Here is an 18,290-nt window from a genome sequence, read left to right as displayed (position 1 = left end):
AGAGCTCCTCGCTCTGATGGAGTTACAGCCGGGCAGTCTGACATTACACAAATATGTAAAAATGTGTACAATTTGTTATAGATAATATGAAAGTTGTAGAAGTCTGAAAGTAAGATAAAACGAAAGACCTTCTTTAGGTTGGACAGAGAAGCGGAGAAGTCTATAAAAAACCACACAAAGTGTTTCTGTTTCCTAGGATGCAAGCTGCTAAGCCTTCCCGAGCCCTAGGAGGGTGCAGCCGCTGTGGCGGTTTCTTGGCGCCCCACTGTCCAGTCAGCGGCTGGTGCGACTTTGCCCGGCTCTGGGGGGGACCGCTAACTGTTTCTACATCGTTGTGGCGTGAGGACAGTTTTCATTACTGAAACTTTCCGATTTTTTCTAGTATCTTCCTGCCAGATCCTCCGCTCAGCTGTGGCAGTCTCCTGTCTTTGCCACAGGAGCCTGATTTTGAGTTTTCTTTCTCCCTGTGCCCGCAAGCCTGGAACTTCACGCAGGCGGCTCCTCGGGGGGCTCGCGGCCCGACCCGGCCACACAGCGCACCGGTCTCTGGCCGAGCGGCAGGTGGACCGGAGGCGTGCGAACGGGCGAGGGCGCCGGGCGCTCCTCGCCCCCAGGTGGCCGTCTGCCCCCCGCGAGCGCTCGGCGCGCGTTCCGCGCTGTCTGCGCCGGGCGCGCGCCGCCGCCTCTTCTCGCTCCCGCCCCTTCTCGCGCTCGCGGCGGCCCGGACAGCGCGCGCCACCTCACGCTAGTCCTCAGGTCGCCCCGGTCGGCCTTCGCGGCGCGCGCACCGGCCGCGCACAGGCACCCCACTCCGGCCGGCCGGCCCGCGGGTTTACTCGCCCCGCCCCCCCGCCCGGGCACCGCAGCTGGGCGCTTGCGCGGGGCGCGTGGCCGTGGCCGGGGTCTCCGCCGCAGTCGGTGCCGCCGCGGCCGCCTCCGCCGCCGCCTCAGTCAGTCAGTCAGTCAGTCCCGAGCAATGGCGGAAGGAGGTGAGCGAGAGGAACTGCTCTCGCCGTCGCCAGTCTCTCCGGCCAAGCGCCTGTGCTCGTGGCCCAGCCCGCGGGCTCATCACCCTCGCGGTTCGCCCGGGGCGGCCAGCGGCGGGGTGGGGGATGGCGGCGGCAGCTGCCTGCCCCCCGGGGCCCGCCCCCACCTGCAGCCCGAGTCCTTGCTGGACTGCGCCGCCAAGACGGTGGCGGAAAAGTGGGCGTACGAACGGGTTGAGGAACGCTTCGAGCGGATCCCGGAGCCCGTGCAGCGCCGCATCGTCTACTGGTCCTTCCCGCGGAATGAGCGGGAGATCTGCATGTATTCCAGCTTCCAGTACCGGGGCGGCCCCGGCGCCGGCGCGGCTGCCTGCGCCGCGGGGGCTTCGCCGGCTGAGGAGGGGCCGCCGCCACCCCCCGGGGCCGCCGCTTCGGCCGGCTCCGCCCCCGGGGCTGCTGCGGCGGGGGCGTCCCCCGGGCTGGGCCCTGGGGCCGCAGCAGCCGGCGAGGGGCTGCCGTTCCGCCGGGGCATCCGTCTGCTGGACAGCGGTTCCGTGGAGAACGTGCTGCAAGTCGGTAGGTGCTCGCCCGGCTCCTCTCTGGTCCCCGGCCTCTTCCTCCGCAGGTGCCTTCTCTTGCCCGAGCCCTGGGCCGAGACTCCGGCTTTCTGCCCAACTCCTGTTCCCCTGCTCAAGGACAAACTCCCCACCTAAAAACTTTTCTCAAAATTTCGCTCAGGTCCACTGCTGCTCTTTCCCTCACTGGCCCTCTACCCCCATTTCATTTTGTCTGAAGAGCGAATAGATCTCTTTACTCTTTATTCTACACCCACACCAAAGGAAAAAAGGATGGGGAGGAATGCCTCTTTGGATGTAATAATTTCAGGAATGCATTTTTCTAATTTAAGTTTAGAGAGGAGAGAATTGTTCGTGAATCTGGAGCAAGCTGTCTTAATAGGGAGTGCTCGAGGGACAGGCAGTCAAAGGCAATCTATGGTCTTAGCACATTGAAGCTGGGTATAATTAACTTTAAAATTGGAAAAAATCAACAAAATACAGTGCATTTCAGGCAATTAAAATTTTCTGCTTTTATTTTTTTTTTTTCCTCCTGGACCAGTGATACTTGGGAATCTAGGCTTCGGACTTAACAATAACCGAAGATGGAAATGTGACAGCTTCGCTTCTCTACACCCCCACCCAAGGAAAAAAAACCTACACAATCTGGAGTGGGGGTGGGGTCTGTCTTCCTTGTCACACTGGGGTAAATCAAAAGCCGGTCACGTTGGGATTTTCAAATGCTTCTCATTGAACAAGTCTTCCTATTTGCTTTTTGTTTTATCTTTTTGTTTGTGGAAAATGAAAAACGATTTATTTTTCTTTTACTCCTCCGGAGCTTCTAGTCAGTTTGTTAATCTTATTAAATACACAAATACAGTAGTTCTGATTTCTGGAATGGTTAGGGAGAAAGGGGGAAAAATGACATTGTTTAACATTGACTTGCTACGTGGAAAATTAAAGCGCTCATTTTTTTTCTATTTGAATTATTATAGCATTTTGGAAGTGTACATTATCTTTATGCATTTTATTGTACATTATATGCTCATATTTGTTGAAAAATGACTGATTTTTGAAAGGAGTTGGAGAGAGGTTGTATTTAGAATTAAGCACAGGAACACACAGATACTCCAAACATCTAGCTCTTTTCTCACCAGGTAAAACTAACATATTTGATTGTTTTTTCTTTTGAAGAGTAGTACATTGTGGTGTTTCATATAAAGTAATCTATTTCTGGTTATTGAGAATCACTGAATCCTGTGTTTCTTTTTAAAACAACAGTATGCCACAATTTGTTTTGCAAATGTGAAATCTGAATTTATCTAAATTTATCCCATGTCAGAATACAGTGACAGTGTATTGAGGAAGTTTTATTTGAAAAAGGCTAATCCTTTGTGTATCTGTGTGTATTTTTGAAAGAATGAATTAAATAATCAATTAAGATGTACAACTTTAACACTGAAATACTGAAAACATGAAAATGAATATAGGCATTTCTCTATTAGTCTGTAAACTTTATTCTTTGTATAAGCTTAGGTCAGTCAATTTTTAAGATTCTTGTTTACAATATTTTAAATTGAAAATTGTCAGTTTATGTGGCCATTTATAGTAAGAGATGGATTTGAAAGAATTTTTAAACTTGAGGGGGCACATGGGAGAGAGGAAATTTTTAAAGAGGTATATAGCCTGGCTGGCATGGTTCAGTGGTTGAACATCTACCTATGATCCAGGAGACTGTGGTTCAATTCCTGGTCAGGGCATATGCCCAGGTTTCAGGCTGGATCCCCATTAGGGGGTGTGCAGGAGGCAGCTGATCAATGACTCTCTCATCATTGATGTTTCTCTCTCTCTCCCTCTCCTTTCCTCTCTCTGAAATCGAGAAAGACATATTTAAAAAAAAAATAAAGAAAACGGCACAACACAAAACAAAAATTTTGAAGGAAAAACAGATTAGACAACAACAAAACTTGTACAAAAAGTAGGTATATTAAGTTCAGTAACTTCTGATTACTTTTCACATGGAATCTGGTAATGGGAAATCATGTACTGGATGAAAAGCAAGTACTCTAGAAAACATCAGATTTTAAATCAGAGCTAAAACTTTTCCAGCTTGATGTAAACAAATTGGAGACCTATAGATTGCTAAGCTCAAAGGATACATTTTTTTTTTTTTACATAACAGTGTTGAATCAGAAGTATTGTTCCTTTTAAAAGGGGAAAATTGTAAATTAGTCTTTTCATGGACATCTGTAAGTTTGAAGCTGTACAAATAGACTTAGAGTCGGATCTGTCAGTATTATGAAGGTAATAGAGTTCAGATGCTTTAAGCATCTGCATTTTTAACCTGTTTAAGAAGCCCATGGAAAAAGCAATAGTATAAACCCTGGGAAAATACTTATTCAGGAGTCTGCAGATGGTATAAGAATGGGACAGCTATAATTTACTATAATTTTAAAATGTGGACCCTTTTTTGCTACCCATCATATTTTAAATTAAGTTCTCTTTGTTTGATAAAACTTAAAGGAAGTTTGTGCCTTTTCAAAGAAATCTGAATTGATTGGGGGAAAAGAAGCATTACAGCTTTTCTCTCTTAAATGCAGAAATTTTATATTTATTTGCATATTTAGATTTTTAAAAATTGGGTAAAGGCATGCAGGGGCCTTCTGTTCTTGTATATCCTAATTATATAAATATTTATCCAGAAATTGTCGTAGATTCTGACAGTTGACTTCAACAAAACCCTAGACTATTTTCAGTGTACACATTTTCTAATAATCAAATAATTTGTCATTGGATAATCTTTAAGACTAGAGAACCACAATGCTAAGTACTACCTTATGTGGAAAAAGTGTAATTACAAAGTCAGTTATAATAAAAAAGTCCATTTCAGGAAGTTATCCATAGCTTAAATATCAATAAATGCCAATGAAAATTTTCTGTAGTACAATTTTTGTGAAATGCAGCAGTCCACTATTACAGTTGTTGAATCTTATATATAATTTGTTTTGTTCTATATTATTTGGGAGAATAAAAAATATCCTCACCTAAAAAGCTTTATAGCTATAGCATGTGTGTTACTTAGAATAGATATAAAATCATAATAAAACTTCATGTGGGGAAAAATTACTTAGTTTATATGTAAGGTACCTCAACACAGAAGGCAGCTGCATACCTTTAAGGGGTAAATGGTAACATTTTTTAGGATAGAAACTTACCAAGTTTTAAAATCACATTGCTTTTTAAAAATTATTATTGATTTTAGAGAGAGAGGATGGGAAGGGAGTGAGAGAGAAAAAAATATCAATGTGAGAGAAATATCGTTGATGTTAGCAATATAAAATCCGTCTCCATGTTATGGTTCCCTAAGGTGAAAAAATAATGTTGCTAATCTTTACTCTCAATATTATATTATTGTAATCTGTACTATCATATATATTTAATCTGTACCATCACATATATCGATCGTATATATTATCACTAATATAGTATAATATAATCACATACAAGCAAGGACTGTGTAGCAGGTAGTCTCAGAATTTTGGCTCCTCACTATGTCTCAGTTTCCTCAACAGTAAATGGACAGAATGATGGTGCCAATGGTAGTTTTGAGGATAAATTAATGTAATGTATTTAGGACAGTGCCTAGTACTTATTAGGTACTAAGTAAATATTTTCTATTATTATTATACCAAAATTGTTGAGAGTATTATGTATTTATTACCTTCTTCAACCTTCTCCCCACCTCTGAAGCCTTTTCAGTCTGACTTGTGCTCTCACTCGCTATGTTAAAATTGATCTCATAAAGGTCACCAGTGACCTCATAATTGCCAAACACAGTATCCCTTTTCTAGTCATCCTTTGTAATCTGTGTATAGAATTTCTGTAGTTTACTGCACCTTCCTCTTGAAATACTTCCTAGATTTTTGTTTTACTTCATTGTAGTTTTCCTCCTATCTTCTTTAAAAAAAACAACAAAACTTTATTGATATCAGAGAGAGGAAAGGAGAGGGAGAGAGAGAGAGAAACATCAATGATGAGAGCCATTGATCGGCTGCCTCTTGCACGCCCCCTACTGGGGATCGAGCCTGCAACCCAGGGATGTGCCCTGACTGGAAATCAAACCTCCACCTCCTGTATCATAGGTCAATGCTGAACCACTGAGCCACACCAGCCGGGGTCTACCTTCTTTATTCTCTTACCCCACAAAAGTAGGATGTACATTCTTGTCCAAGCTTTCTAAATTAGCCATCTCACTTATTTCTATAACTTCAGTTACTGTTCTATGAACATAAGGTAGCATCATATAATGTAGTGGTTTAAGTTTTGTTTAAACCAACTCTATTCATTTTCAGATGAAATCCTACATGGTATTCCAGTTTTGCAGCAGAAAAATTTGAGCTGTTTTGGTAGTTGGAGTAGGGTTCAGAACTCTTACCAGCTTGGCCATCTTTTTCTCTTTGAATTCCTGATACACTTCCAAGTAATCTTATATTGGGACTTGGAGTCAGGAGATCTGCTTTACTTTCTCATCTGTAAAAGTGTCAGGATTTTTGTGAGATTCTAAATCAACTAATATATGTGAAAGTACTTTATAAATGTCACTGCAAATAATATGACTCAAGTTTGCATCGTTGTTTCTCCCTCTGGAATTCAAGATCAACATGTATATTTGCCTGCTAGATATTTCTAAGTGGGTACCTTGCTAGCCACTCAAATCAACATGTCTAGTAAGAGATTAATGTCCAGAATATATAAAGAACTCTTACAACTCAACAACAAAAAACAATGTGATTAAAAAATGGGCAAAGGACTTGAATAAACACTTCTACAAAGAAGATATGCAAATGGCCAATGAGCAAATGCAAGGATGCCTAACATCACTCATCATTAGGGAAATGCAACTCAAAACCACAATGGGATACCACTTCATACCCATTAATTAGGATGGCTATTATGAAAAAACACACACAAAATAACAACTGTTAGTGAGGATATGGAGACATTGTAATCCTTGCACATCCCTAGTAGGTATATAAAATGGTGCTGCTGCTGTGGAAAATGGTATGGGAGTTCCTCAAAAATTAAACACAAAATTAACGTATGATCCAGTAATTCCATTTCTCGGTATATAACTAAAACAACTGAAAGTAGGAACTTGAACAGATATTTGTACACCCATGTTTATAGCAGCATTAGTCACAATAGTCAAAGGTAGAAGCAACCCAAGTATCCATTGACAGATAAACAAAATTTGGTATATACATATAATGGAATATTATTCAACCTTAAAAAGGAAGGAAATCCTGATACATGCTACAATGTGGATGAACCTTGAAGACATTATGCTAAGTGAAATAAGCCAGACACAAAAGGGCAAAAATTATATTACTCCATTATATTACTTCATTTATATGAACTACCTAGAATAGGTAAATACATAGAGAAAGTAAAATAGAGGTTATCAGGGGTTGGGAAGGGAGGAGAATGGAGAGTTATTTAATAGGAATACAGAGTTTATATGGGTTGATGAAAAGGTCTGGAGATGGATAGTGGTGATGGTTGTACAACATTGTGAATATACTTAATGGTACAGAACTGTACACTTGAAAATGGTTAAATGGTAAATCTTATGTATATTTTGCAACAGTAAAAAAGGACTATATGTTATATGATTCCATTTATGTGAAATGTCCAGAATAGGCAAATCCTAGAGACAGAAAGGAGATTAGTGGTTTCTGTGGGCTGGGCTAGGGGAAGTAATTGCTAATGGGTATGGGGTTTCCTTTGGGGGTGATGAAATGTTCTAAAATTAGTCGTGATGTTGCACAAATCGGTAAATATACTAAATACTACTGAATTGTACACTCTAAAAGGGTGAATTCTATGAGATATGAATTATATCACAATAAAGCCGGGTGGAGGGAATCAATGGGGAAAAAGGGACATCTGTAATACTTTCAACAATAAAGATAAATTTAAAAATAAAATAAAAAAGCAGACATTCCAAATAGAAAAAAAGAAAACCTTCAAAGACGTTCTGTTCTTTAGGGAATGAGGTCTAAATTCCTAAGCCTTATTTTTGGAGACCTGGGTTTAAATTCCAGTTCTGTCGCTTTCTAGCTGTATAACTTGGGATGACAAATTATTTAATCTCTCTATGCCTCAGTTTCTTCATCTGTAAAATGAAGATATAATACCATCTCAGAACATTTATATAATAGTTAAATGAGATAATGTATTCAAAGTCAGCTTGGAATTTCTTTGTAGGAATAGTAGTTCCTACAAAGTCAGCTTGGAATATTAGTTCTTTCTTTTCTTCTTTCCTTCCTCTTAACAGTGTATACATCTGTTGTTAAAAGTGCCATTTCCTTATCTATTTAGTTGAAATGAAAAACTTTCTTTCCACTTTAGTCCTATACACTATTCCACAATTGTTTATTGAATACCTGTTATGTGCTAGGCTCTGATCTAGTGACTGGAGATGTGGCAGTGAATAAAGCAAAGTTCCTGCTTTCATGGAGCATACATTTTAGTAAGGGGAGGAGAGACAACACTTTCCACTTTCAACTTGTGTTATAATTGTTTGTTGCAAGTATTCTCTTCCCTTGAGTTCTACAAACGTTTCCAGGGCAAGGACTACAATATATTTAGCATCCAGCATAATATCTAGTAGGCTTCATATTGGACTTTTAAGAAGGTCTTTGTGGAATTGAATTGAGAACATTATCCTGTCCTTTTCTTTGACTTTCATAATAGTGATTCCCAGCACTGGCCGTTTTAAACTTTATTCAGGTCACTTCAGGAGATTTCGCAAAATATAAATCCTGGGGTTTCACTCTTGGAAATTCTAGTTAACTAAGATTGTACTGGGGCTCAGGAATATATATATTTAAAATTTTTTATTTTTCAGTTACATTAAGAATCTGTATTTTCTACAATGTCTCCAGGTTTAGATGTTTGGGAACCACTGCTCCATAGCACTTAAGTACAGTGATTTACATAGAATGTACTTGGTAAATGTTGGTTGAATTGATTTATTGATTTATTTATACTAATTTGTTCCAAACCAGATTTGGAACTTGTGGGTCAAATAGAATTAAATGGAAAGACTGGATACTGGAAAGAGTTATATGAAAAAGTAATTAAACTCAGCAATCCTACAATTTGTCGATAATAGGAAAATCTCTAATATCTATGTATGTTTTAAAAAATGCTAGTTCTTAATATAGTTCACTCAAAATAATTCTCTACATTTTGATAGGTACATAGTTTTTAAAAAAGCATTGAAAAACTCTGAAAGGGTTTATGTCTCTGAAGAGAAAGGGGAAATGGGTGATGGCCAAGAGGAAATGTGGTTTAATCTGTATTGTTTGAATTATTTTATGGTGAGAACCATATTTATGTATTCCTGTATAATAATGTAATTAAAGTAAGTGAAGGACAATATGCTTTATTCATCTGCATTTTTTGCTCAGCATCTTTTAAAAAATTATTTATTTATTTCTAGAGAGAAGGGAAGGGAGAGAGAGAGGGAGGGAGGGAAGGAGAGAAACATCGATTTGTTGTTCCACCCATTTATACGTTCATTAGTTGATTTTTGTATGTGCCCTGATCAGACCTGCAACCTTGGCATATTGGGATGGTGCTGTAACCAACTGGAATACCTGACAGGGCTTGATCAGCACCTTTTGCCTTTTAAGTTAACGTGGGTTAGAGAGATATCATCTTACCTTTATAAACCTGATTTAGGTCAAGGTTTTTGGGTTTTTTTTAGTTTTTTTTTAAATACGTTTTTATTGATTTTAGAGAGAGGAAGGGAGAGGGAGAGAGAGATAGAAACATCAGTGATGAGTCATTGATTGGCTGCCTCCTGCATGCCCCCTACTGGGAGTTGAGCTGGAAACCTATACATGTGCCCTGACCTGGAATCGAACGGTGATAATTCTGGTTCATGGGCTAATGCTCAACTACTGAGCAATGCCGGCTGGGCTAGGTCAAGGGTTCTTAACCTGGCATCAGTAAATGGCTTTCAGGGATCCATGAACTCCTGAAATTATTTTCAGATTTTTCAAAAAATATTTAGGCATTTTTGAGAGAAGACAGTCTATAATTGTCATTTGATACTCAGAGGGATCCATGACTCAAATAAGTTCAGGAACCACTCATTTATGCAAATGAATCTCCTTTATTTGATAAAAAAAATCTACAATTAATTTCTCTGTTGCCTTTGAGCCTTGATATACATATAATATAGGTGAATGTGGTTCATTAACCTTTTTAATTTTTTTAATTTTTATTTTTTTAAAAATATGTCTTTATTGATTTCAGAGAGAGGAAAAGAGAGGGAGAGAGAAACATCAATGATGAGAGAGTCATTGATCGAGCCCACAACCCGGGCATGTGGCCTGACTGAGAATCGAACCCCGATTGCCTGGATCGCTCAACAGCCGAGCCACTCCTGCTGGGCCATTAATCTTTTTTATTCCACCCATTTTCAGGTTATGGATTGAATAGTTACTTTACTTTCTTAAAGGTTAGCACAGATCTACTATTTACTACTTCTCCTAGTTAAATATTTCAGTTTTGGCATCTCTGATATATTCATCCTGTCTGCTACTTATCTAAATGCTGTATAAGTTGCTTTTTTGTTTGTTTGTTTCAACAGAATGATGGCTTGATATTATTGTGCCATAGGCAGCTGAGTTTTAATGATTTGCCCTAGCTGAAATAAAATAATATCCAGTGAGGTTACTACTGAACAGAGTAGGTCATAGCTACTTTTTTATTACATCTTCCTGTGGAATCAGGTTTTTTAGGTTATGTTCCCTGGGAAATAGATTCTGAGATGGAGATTTGCTTGCAGAAGGTTTATTGAGGAACAACAGTTGTAATGGAGTGAGGGAAGCAAGATTGGGAGGGAAGAGAGATTGAACTGATGCAGGTGCAACATAGACTTTAGTCAGTTCTTTTTGGAACCCTGGAGCTAGGATGACACTTCAAAGTTGTCTGGAATTAGATGTGGGCTGACCTGAGGAGGAGGCAGCATAGCCTTGGGTGAGGCAGTTTTTGTGTGTGGTAGAGATGGAGATGAACTCACATTTCCCCTTCCCAGCTGCAGAAGGTGCTTTCAGCAGACAGCTTCCAACTGTCAGCTGGTTCAGCATTTGCCTCAGCTACAGAGAGAGCTCCTTCACTTGAGGTCACAATCTTCTCGGGGCAGCTTACAAATGGCTGAGCAAGGTAGGGGTATGAAGGTCCAGCTATTTCAGTCTAACATGGAACTCTCTGACAGGTGATACTTGCTTCAGAGAATTATACCTGGTTGTCCGGCCTGTATTGCAGTTTGACTTTTTCCTCTTCTCAGCTCTGCGTCTGCTGCCTTTCCTTCAGACGTGTTGATTTCTAAATAAGTATCTTGCATCCCAAAGTCCATCTCAGTGTCTGCTTTCAGAGAACTCAATCCATGATACTGGTTGAGGGCAGTTTGTGCAGGAAGACAGTTGTGAGCTGCTAATAGCTAGCTCTCCTGGCAGTTAGAGGAATGAATGCCTTGATTCTTAAGGGAGTATCTAGTCACTGCACCCATTGTGCTGTTTAGATTCATTTCATATAGTAAATTCACTCCATGCAGGAACAACTCCTCTAGCATTCTGTTTTGTTTCTTTTTCTGGGGAATTTATAAGAGTAAGATCAGTGGGCAAATTGCAGCCTCTGTGACTTCAGCTAGTCTCCAGATCGCAACAGACATCCTCTAATCTTCATTCTAGATTCTTGGCCAGAATCTCTGCTTGTCTAGGTGGCTTACCAGATGGGGTGACTGTCATGAGCCCAGTTACTATGCCCTTTTTAGGCCTTGGCCACTGTACTTGTTCATTTACTGTCAAAATTGAGCAGGGGAGTACCAAGTCATGCCCCAGTGATAACCTGGGTACTAAATGTCATCTATTCCCTGATGTTACTTTTCTTTGTGTGGGTGAATCTTTATTTCATAAACACCATATGTTGCTAAGGTAGCACATTATGCAACATTAAAATCAGGTCTATTATGTAGGCTTTAAAGAAACCTTGTACCCTTTAAAGATCAAATAAAACATTGTTGAATCTGCTTTATTAATGTTTCTTTGATACATTATCAAGGTGCTAATTGCAGAGGTTTGTAGATTTTCACCTCTTGTGTTGTCCCTTGCAATTGTTATTAGTATATTATCAGGATAATTAACAACAAAAGAAGTCACTCAACCAAAATCTTCTGTTTTTATTTCTAGTATTTTAGTGTAGTTTTATTTAGAACTTCATTTAGTAGTGAGTTTTCTAGTACCTGTTCCCCATTACCTATTCACTTAGAAATTAGAATTGAAAAATGGAAGAGTTTGATTTTAACTTATTGCAGTTATACAGCCATGTGATAAAAATATCATTTAGCAGACCAACAAGACAACTCAGCATTGCTGGGAGATTTGAGTAAGAAAGCTACCTTCCCTTTGCTTTGAGCCCAAGGCTGCCTGATGAAGCCTTGAAGACCAGAGTGTCAGCAGTGTACCTGAAGAAACTTAGTGTTTTGGAACTGAGGGCTCTCACACAGCAGGCTTTCTTTCTTTTTTCCTTAACACTTTTAGTAACATACCAGACCACTCACTCATTTAAAGTGTACAATTAAATGTTTTTTAGTATATTCACAGATATGGGCAGCTATCACCATAGTCAATTTTAGAACCTTTTCATCATCTCAAAAGAAAGCTTGTACCCTTTAATATCACTCCCCAATCCTCCCATTCCCTCTAGCACTTAAGCAGCCACTAATTTATGTCTCTGTGACTGTTCCGTATATTTTATATAAATGGAGTCATATAATATGTAGTTGTTTGAAACTGGCTTCTTTCATTTAGCATAATGTTTTCAAGGTTCATCCATATTGTAGCATGTATCATTACTTAATTTCTTTTTATGGCTGAATATAATATTCCATTATATGGCTATACTACATTTTGTTTATTCATTCATTAGTTGTTGGATTTTTGAGTTGTTTCCTTTTGGTTATGATTAATGCTACCATGAATATTTACATACAAGCTTTTGTGTGGACATATGTTTTTATTTCTTTTGGGAATAGAATTGTTGAGTCATGTGATAACTCTATGTTAACTTTTTGAAGAACTGCCAAACTATTTTCCAAAGTAGCTGCACCGTTTTATAATCCAACTAGCAATGTATGAGGGTCCAGTTTTCTTCATGCTTGTCAACACTTGTTACTATCAACCTTTTTCATTATTACTGTCATAGTGAGGGTAAAGTGGTATTTATTGTAGTTGGTTTTGATTTCCAGTTCTTTGATGACTAATGATGTTGAGCATCTTTCCATGTGCTAATTGTTCATTTTGTATCTTCTTTGGAGAAATGACTATTCAGATCCTTTGCCCATTTTAAAAAATATGTTTTTATTGATTTCAGAGAGAGGAAGGGAGATGGAGAGAGATAGAAACATCAATAATGAGAAATAGTCATTGATCGACTGCCTCCTGCACGGCCTTCACTGGGAATCGAACCCAAAACCCAAGCATGTGCCCTGACTGAGAATTGAACCATGAACTCCTGGTTCATAGGGTGATGCTCAACGACTGAGCCACACCGGCCAGACTCCTTTCTCCATTTTTAAATTGAGTTATTTGTCTTTTTATTGTTGAGTTGCAAGAGCTCTTTATTTGAGATACTAGTCCCTTATCTGATATATGATTTACAAACATATTGTCCCACTTTATGGGTTGTCTTTTCACTCTATTGATAATATCCTTTTGAAGAACAAAAGTTTTTAATTTGAAATATAGTATATCTGTTTTTTCTTTTATTGTTTATAAAAAATATTTTATTTGATTTTTTAGAGAGAGATGGAAAATGAGAACATCAGTGTGAGAGAGAAACATAAACCAAGGATATCTCTCTCTCTCCCTCTCAATCCCTCTTTCTAAAAAGTGAAAATGCCCTCGGGTGAGGATTTAAAAAAAAAAAGAAAGTGACATTTAAGCTGAGATCTGAAGATTGCAAAATTATATAATGTGTCACTGTTTTCCAGTCAGTTTGACAAATGAATCATAATCATGTCTCAGTTACTTATCCAGATTGGAAAATGTGAAGTTCAGACTCCTCACAGAAACTTAAAAGAACTTGACTGCCCTAGCTGGCCCGAGGACAGAAGGGTCTTGGGCACATACCTTTGTTGCAGGCTTGATTCCAGCCCCAGTCAGGGTATGCGCAGGATGCAACCAATTGATGTGTCTCTCTCGCACATTGAAGTTTCTCTCTCTCTCTCTCCCTTCCACTCTCTCTGAAAAGCAATGGAAAAAATACTCTCGGGTAAGGATTAAAAACAACAACAACAAAAACCTTCACTAACATACTTTAACAACAGCAATAATAAATAACTAATATTTACTGATCACTTGCTGTATGCTAAAAGTATTCTGTGCTAAGGGATTTATAAGTTTATTTCATTTAATCTTCATTGCAATTATATAAAATCGATAGTATTATCCCCATTTTACAAATGAAAGAAATGAAGTTTAGAAGAGTTAACTAACTTTCCTAGTAAATTAAGGGGACAGAATTTGGATCCAGAATGTGAAATTTTTATAACAACAAATAAATACAGGAAGAGAAAACAATAAAGCAAGTTCTTTACTGTATAATAACACTTACTTGTAGTAATTACCATAATTTACACCAGCTTTTTTATAGTAAGTATCAGTATAACTTGTACTTAAAAGTATTATTATTATTTTTTTAAAAATATATCTTTATTGATTTCAGAGAGAGGAAAGGAGAGGTAGAGAGAGAGATAGAAACATCAATGATGAGAGAGTCATTAATCGGCTGCCTCCTGCACGCCCTCAGCTGGGGATCAAGCCCGCAACCTGGGCATGTGCCCTGACCGGGAATCGAACCCCGATCACCTGGATCCTAGGTCGACGCTCAACCGTTGAACCACGCCCGGCCAGGCTAAAAGTATTATTAATATGTTGAAGGTATTTCCTAAAAATGCTTTTGGATTAAACCTATTTTTTAATGTGAATTTCCACAAGAGACAAAAGACAACTAACTCTGGTATAGATAGAATTCAGTAGAGTTGTTATTTGCAAAAGCATGTCATTTAAAATTTTCTCGTGCTGTAGCAGATGACTGTTAACACAACACAGTTTGAATTTGTTACCTTTTTCTTTTCAATTTCACCTCCAGATGAATTTCATTTGATTTGACTACTTTTGGATTCAGCTTTATTTTGAATATGTTATGCAACTAGAATAAAAGAAAGATATTATTCTCTTCACAGGAGCCCTAATTCTTCATGGTCTCCACTATTGCAATGATTTTTACCATTGTGAAAATTGAAAATTTTATAGTTTTGCAGTATAAAAATTGCAGTTCAGCTGTTTAAGGCAGCTACTGCCGTATTACCATAGAATGGATAGGAAAGAATGAAACTAACACTTATTGAAAACCTTTTACATGCTAGATATGTCAAAATCCATTGTCTAAATCATCACAACAACCCTGTACAGGTATTATCTCTATTTTGCTGATGGGAAGAAATGCCCCAAAAGTTAAATACCTCACTCAGATTCCCATAGCTAGTTATAGGTAGAGCCAGGATTTAAATTCAAGTGTATTTGATTTCAAAGAGATAAGTAATATGTAAGTAGCTTAGTCAATAAATACTTATCCCTTGAGTGATAATATTTGCCAAACAAATGTTTAACAAAAGATTAGTATCTAAGATATATAAAGAACTCTTGCAATTCAACAATAAGACAAGTAACCTGAGCCCTAGCCGGTTTTGCTCAGTGGTTAGAGTGTTAGCCCTCAGACTAAAGGGTCCCAGGTTTGATTCCGGCCAACGGCACATACCTCAGTTGCAGGTTCAGCTGGGTCAGGGCGCTTGCAGGAGGCAGCCAATCAATGTGTCTCTCTCACATCTCTTTCTCTCTCTCCCTCTTCCACTCTCTCTGAAAAGCAGTGGTAAAAATATCCTCGGGTGAAGATTAAAAAAAAAAAAATAAGATAAGTAATCCGAGATAATATAGGCAAAAGGTATAAACAAATATATCACAAAAGATTTTATACAGATGGCTAATAAACACATTAAAAACACTCAATCAGGGAAATGTAAATTAAAACCACAATGAGATATTACTACATTTCCACCAGGGTGGCTAAAATTCTAAAGCCAAATGTTGGCAAGGAAGCGGAGCAATCAGAGATCTTATACATTGTTGTTGGGAATATAAAATGGTATAACCACTTTGAAAAAAGGTCTACACATACACCTACCCCATGATCTGGAAATTCCACTCAAGTACTTACCTAAGATAAATTAAAGCACATTTCAATAATGTCAACAAAAAAACCTTGTACAAGAATGTTTGTAGCAGCTTTAGTTGTAATAGCCCCAAGCTGGAAACAGCCTAGTTGTACATGAACCAAACTATTCAATAATAAAAAAGAGCAAATTGCCCTGCCCGTGTGGCTCAGTGGTTGAGCATATCTACCCATACACCAACAGGTTGTCAGTTGGATCCCTGGTCAGGGCATATGCAGGAGGGGGCTGTGCAGGAGGCAGCTGATCGATGTTTCTACCTCCCTCCCTCTCCTTTCAGCTTTCTCTAAAAATAAATAAAAACATTTTTTTTAAAAAAAGGAGCAAACTACTGATACAGGCAACATGAATATATCTCAAAAATATTGTGCTGAGTACATATTGTTTGATTTCATTATAAGAAGTTCTGAAATAGGTAAAACTAATTAATGATTAAAAAATCAGGACAGTGGTTATCTATAGAGGGGATTGACTGGTAAGGGTCATGAGAGAACTATCTGGGGTAATGATAAGGTTCTATATCTTGAATTTTTAAAATTTCATATTTAGATTGCTCACTGCAAATGAATACAAATAGTTGATTTTTGTATATTCATCTTATAAACTTGCTGAACTTGTTTATTATCTCTAACAGGTTTTGTGAAGATTCCTCAGGATTTTCTGTATCTAAGATAGTAGTTTTACTTCTTCCCTCCTAGTGTGGATGCCCTTTATTTCTTTTCTTTGCTTAATTGCCTTTTCTCAGTCAACTTTACAGTCTGTTTCTACTCTACCCAACTTTGGTATAATTAACTGCCTTCTGGGTATGTCCACCTGCATATCTCTATAGGTCATCAAACTCACTATGTCCAAGCCTGCAACTCATCTTTTTTACCAAAGTCTTCATTCTCCAGAGTCCCCTATCTTGGTATGATATCACATCCAACTAATTATTTAGCCAGAAAACTGAGAATCATCCTTAAGTCCTGATGGTTCTGTTTCCTAAATATCTCTTGAATCAGTCTAAAACTTATCTTTCCTGCCACCACTACCCTTCACTAAATTACTATCATCTCTTGCTAGGTTCCCTCAGAAGCTATTCTTGAATTTCTCATCTGTTTTTCACCTTTCTGTCAGTGTGATGTTTCTGAAAAGACAAATGTGATGATGTCACTACTTTACTTAAAACCTCCTAATGGCTTCCTGTTCCAGTCTAGCATGGCTTGAGTCCCTGACTGCTTGCTTTCCATTGCTCTTTGTATGAAGATCAAAATATGGTCTGCAGGGCCCTGTAAGATATGGCACCTGCCTACCTCCCCAGCCATTATTACATTGATTTTCTTTTGCTTCCTTGAACTAGACACCTATTGAATTTTAAGTACTAAAAGGGCAGCAATCACACATGATAGGTACCAATAAATATTAGTTGAGTAAATATACATTATGTGCCAAGGTGGAGATGGATATGTTCATTATATTAATTGTGATGATAGTTTCATTCTATCAAAACTTAATGTCAAACTTAACATATGTCAAAATGTAACCAGTTGTACACTTTATATACATACAATTTATTGCATGTCAGTTTTTTCTCATTAAAGCTGCTAAACAAACAACTATGTTTCTTCTTAGGGTCTTCACACCTTCTTTTTGTCTGAAATCTTCTTTTGCTTTTCTTTGCTCTATCTGATTCCTATCAGTTCTTCAGTCTTTGCTTAAATATTTCCTCAGGATCTAGCTTAGAATCTCCTTTCCTGTCCCACTAGATTAGGTTTCCCTATTATATATCTTATACTTTCCTTCAGAGCATTTCTCATAATTATACCTAATTATGTAATATTTTGTTTAATGTTATCTTTTCCCCTAGACTATAAGCTTCATGAGGATAGGTACTATGCCTTTCTTGTTCACTAATATATTCTAGGGATATATTATAGGCAAGCAAATATTTATTGACTGAATTAACAAAGTATGTATCCATTTATTCTATGAATATCCATTGAGCCCTACCATGAACCAGGTTCTGGAATTACAGCTGTGAACAAAACACACACACACAAATCTCTGTACTTATGAAACTTATATTTAAGAGTTAAGACACAGACAATTAAATAGTCAGATGGTGGTAAATATTTTGGAGAAAAATAAAGCAAGGGATGGGAATAAATAGTGCTGATGCATATGGAGAGTTTGTCTCATTGCCCATAGAAACATATAGGGATTAGAATCTGGGCATTGAGGGATGATCTAGGAATTCTGGACTCCTTGGAGTGACAGGGGCATTATGAGATTAGGCCTGAAGGCCTCAAGGCAATTAGGGAAGCTGAGTGTTGAGCAAGAGAGGATCAGGCCGTCATCTTGCTAGGATCACACAGAATTCTGGGCTCCTTCTGTACATCCTGCAAA

At 38.5% G+C, this 18,290-nt stretch overlaps 1 protein-coding gene across 1 annotated transcript in view; it reads left to right on the top strand.

Annotated features, from left to right (window-relative positions):
* Positions 1 to 976: 976 nt before the first annotated feature.
* Positions 977 to 18,290, top strand: part of ZSWIM5 (zinc finger SWIM-type containing 5) — a gene marked incomplete at its 5' end in the record, with an annotated part of 69,145 nt that continues 51,831 nt past the window's right edge. The window contains one exon of the mRNA XM_081145627.1: positions 977 to 1,562. Within this exon, the coding sequence (XP_081001753.1) occupies positions 977 to 1,562 (586 nt within the window). The remainder of the gene's footprint in view (positions 1,563 to 18,290) is intronic.

Source organism: Miniopterus schreibersii, assembly GCF_964146895.1.
Source record: "Miniopterus schreibersii genome assembly, chromosome: 8".
Classification (NCBI taxonomy): Eukaryota; Metazoa; Chordata; class Mammalia; order Chiroptera; family Miniopteridae; genus Miniopterus; species Miniopterus schreibersii.
This window is presented reverse-complemented; position numbering and strand designations above follow the sequence as displayed.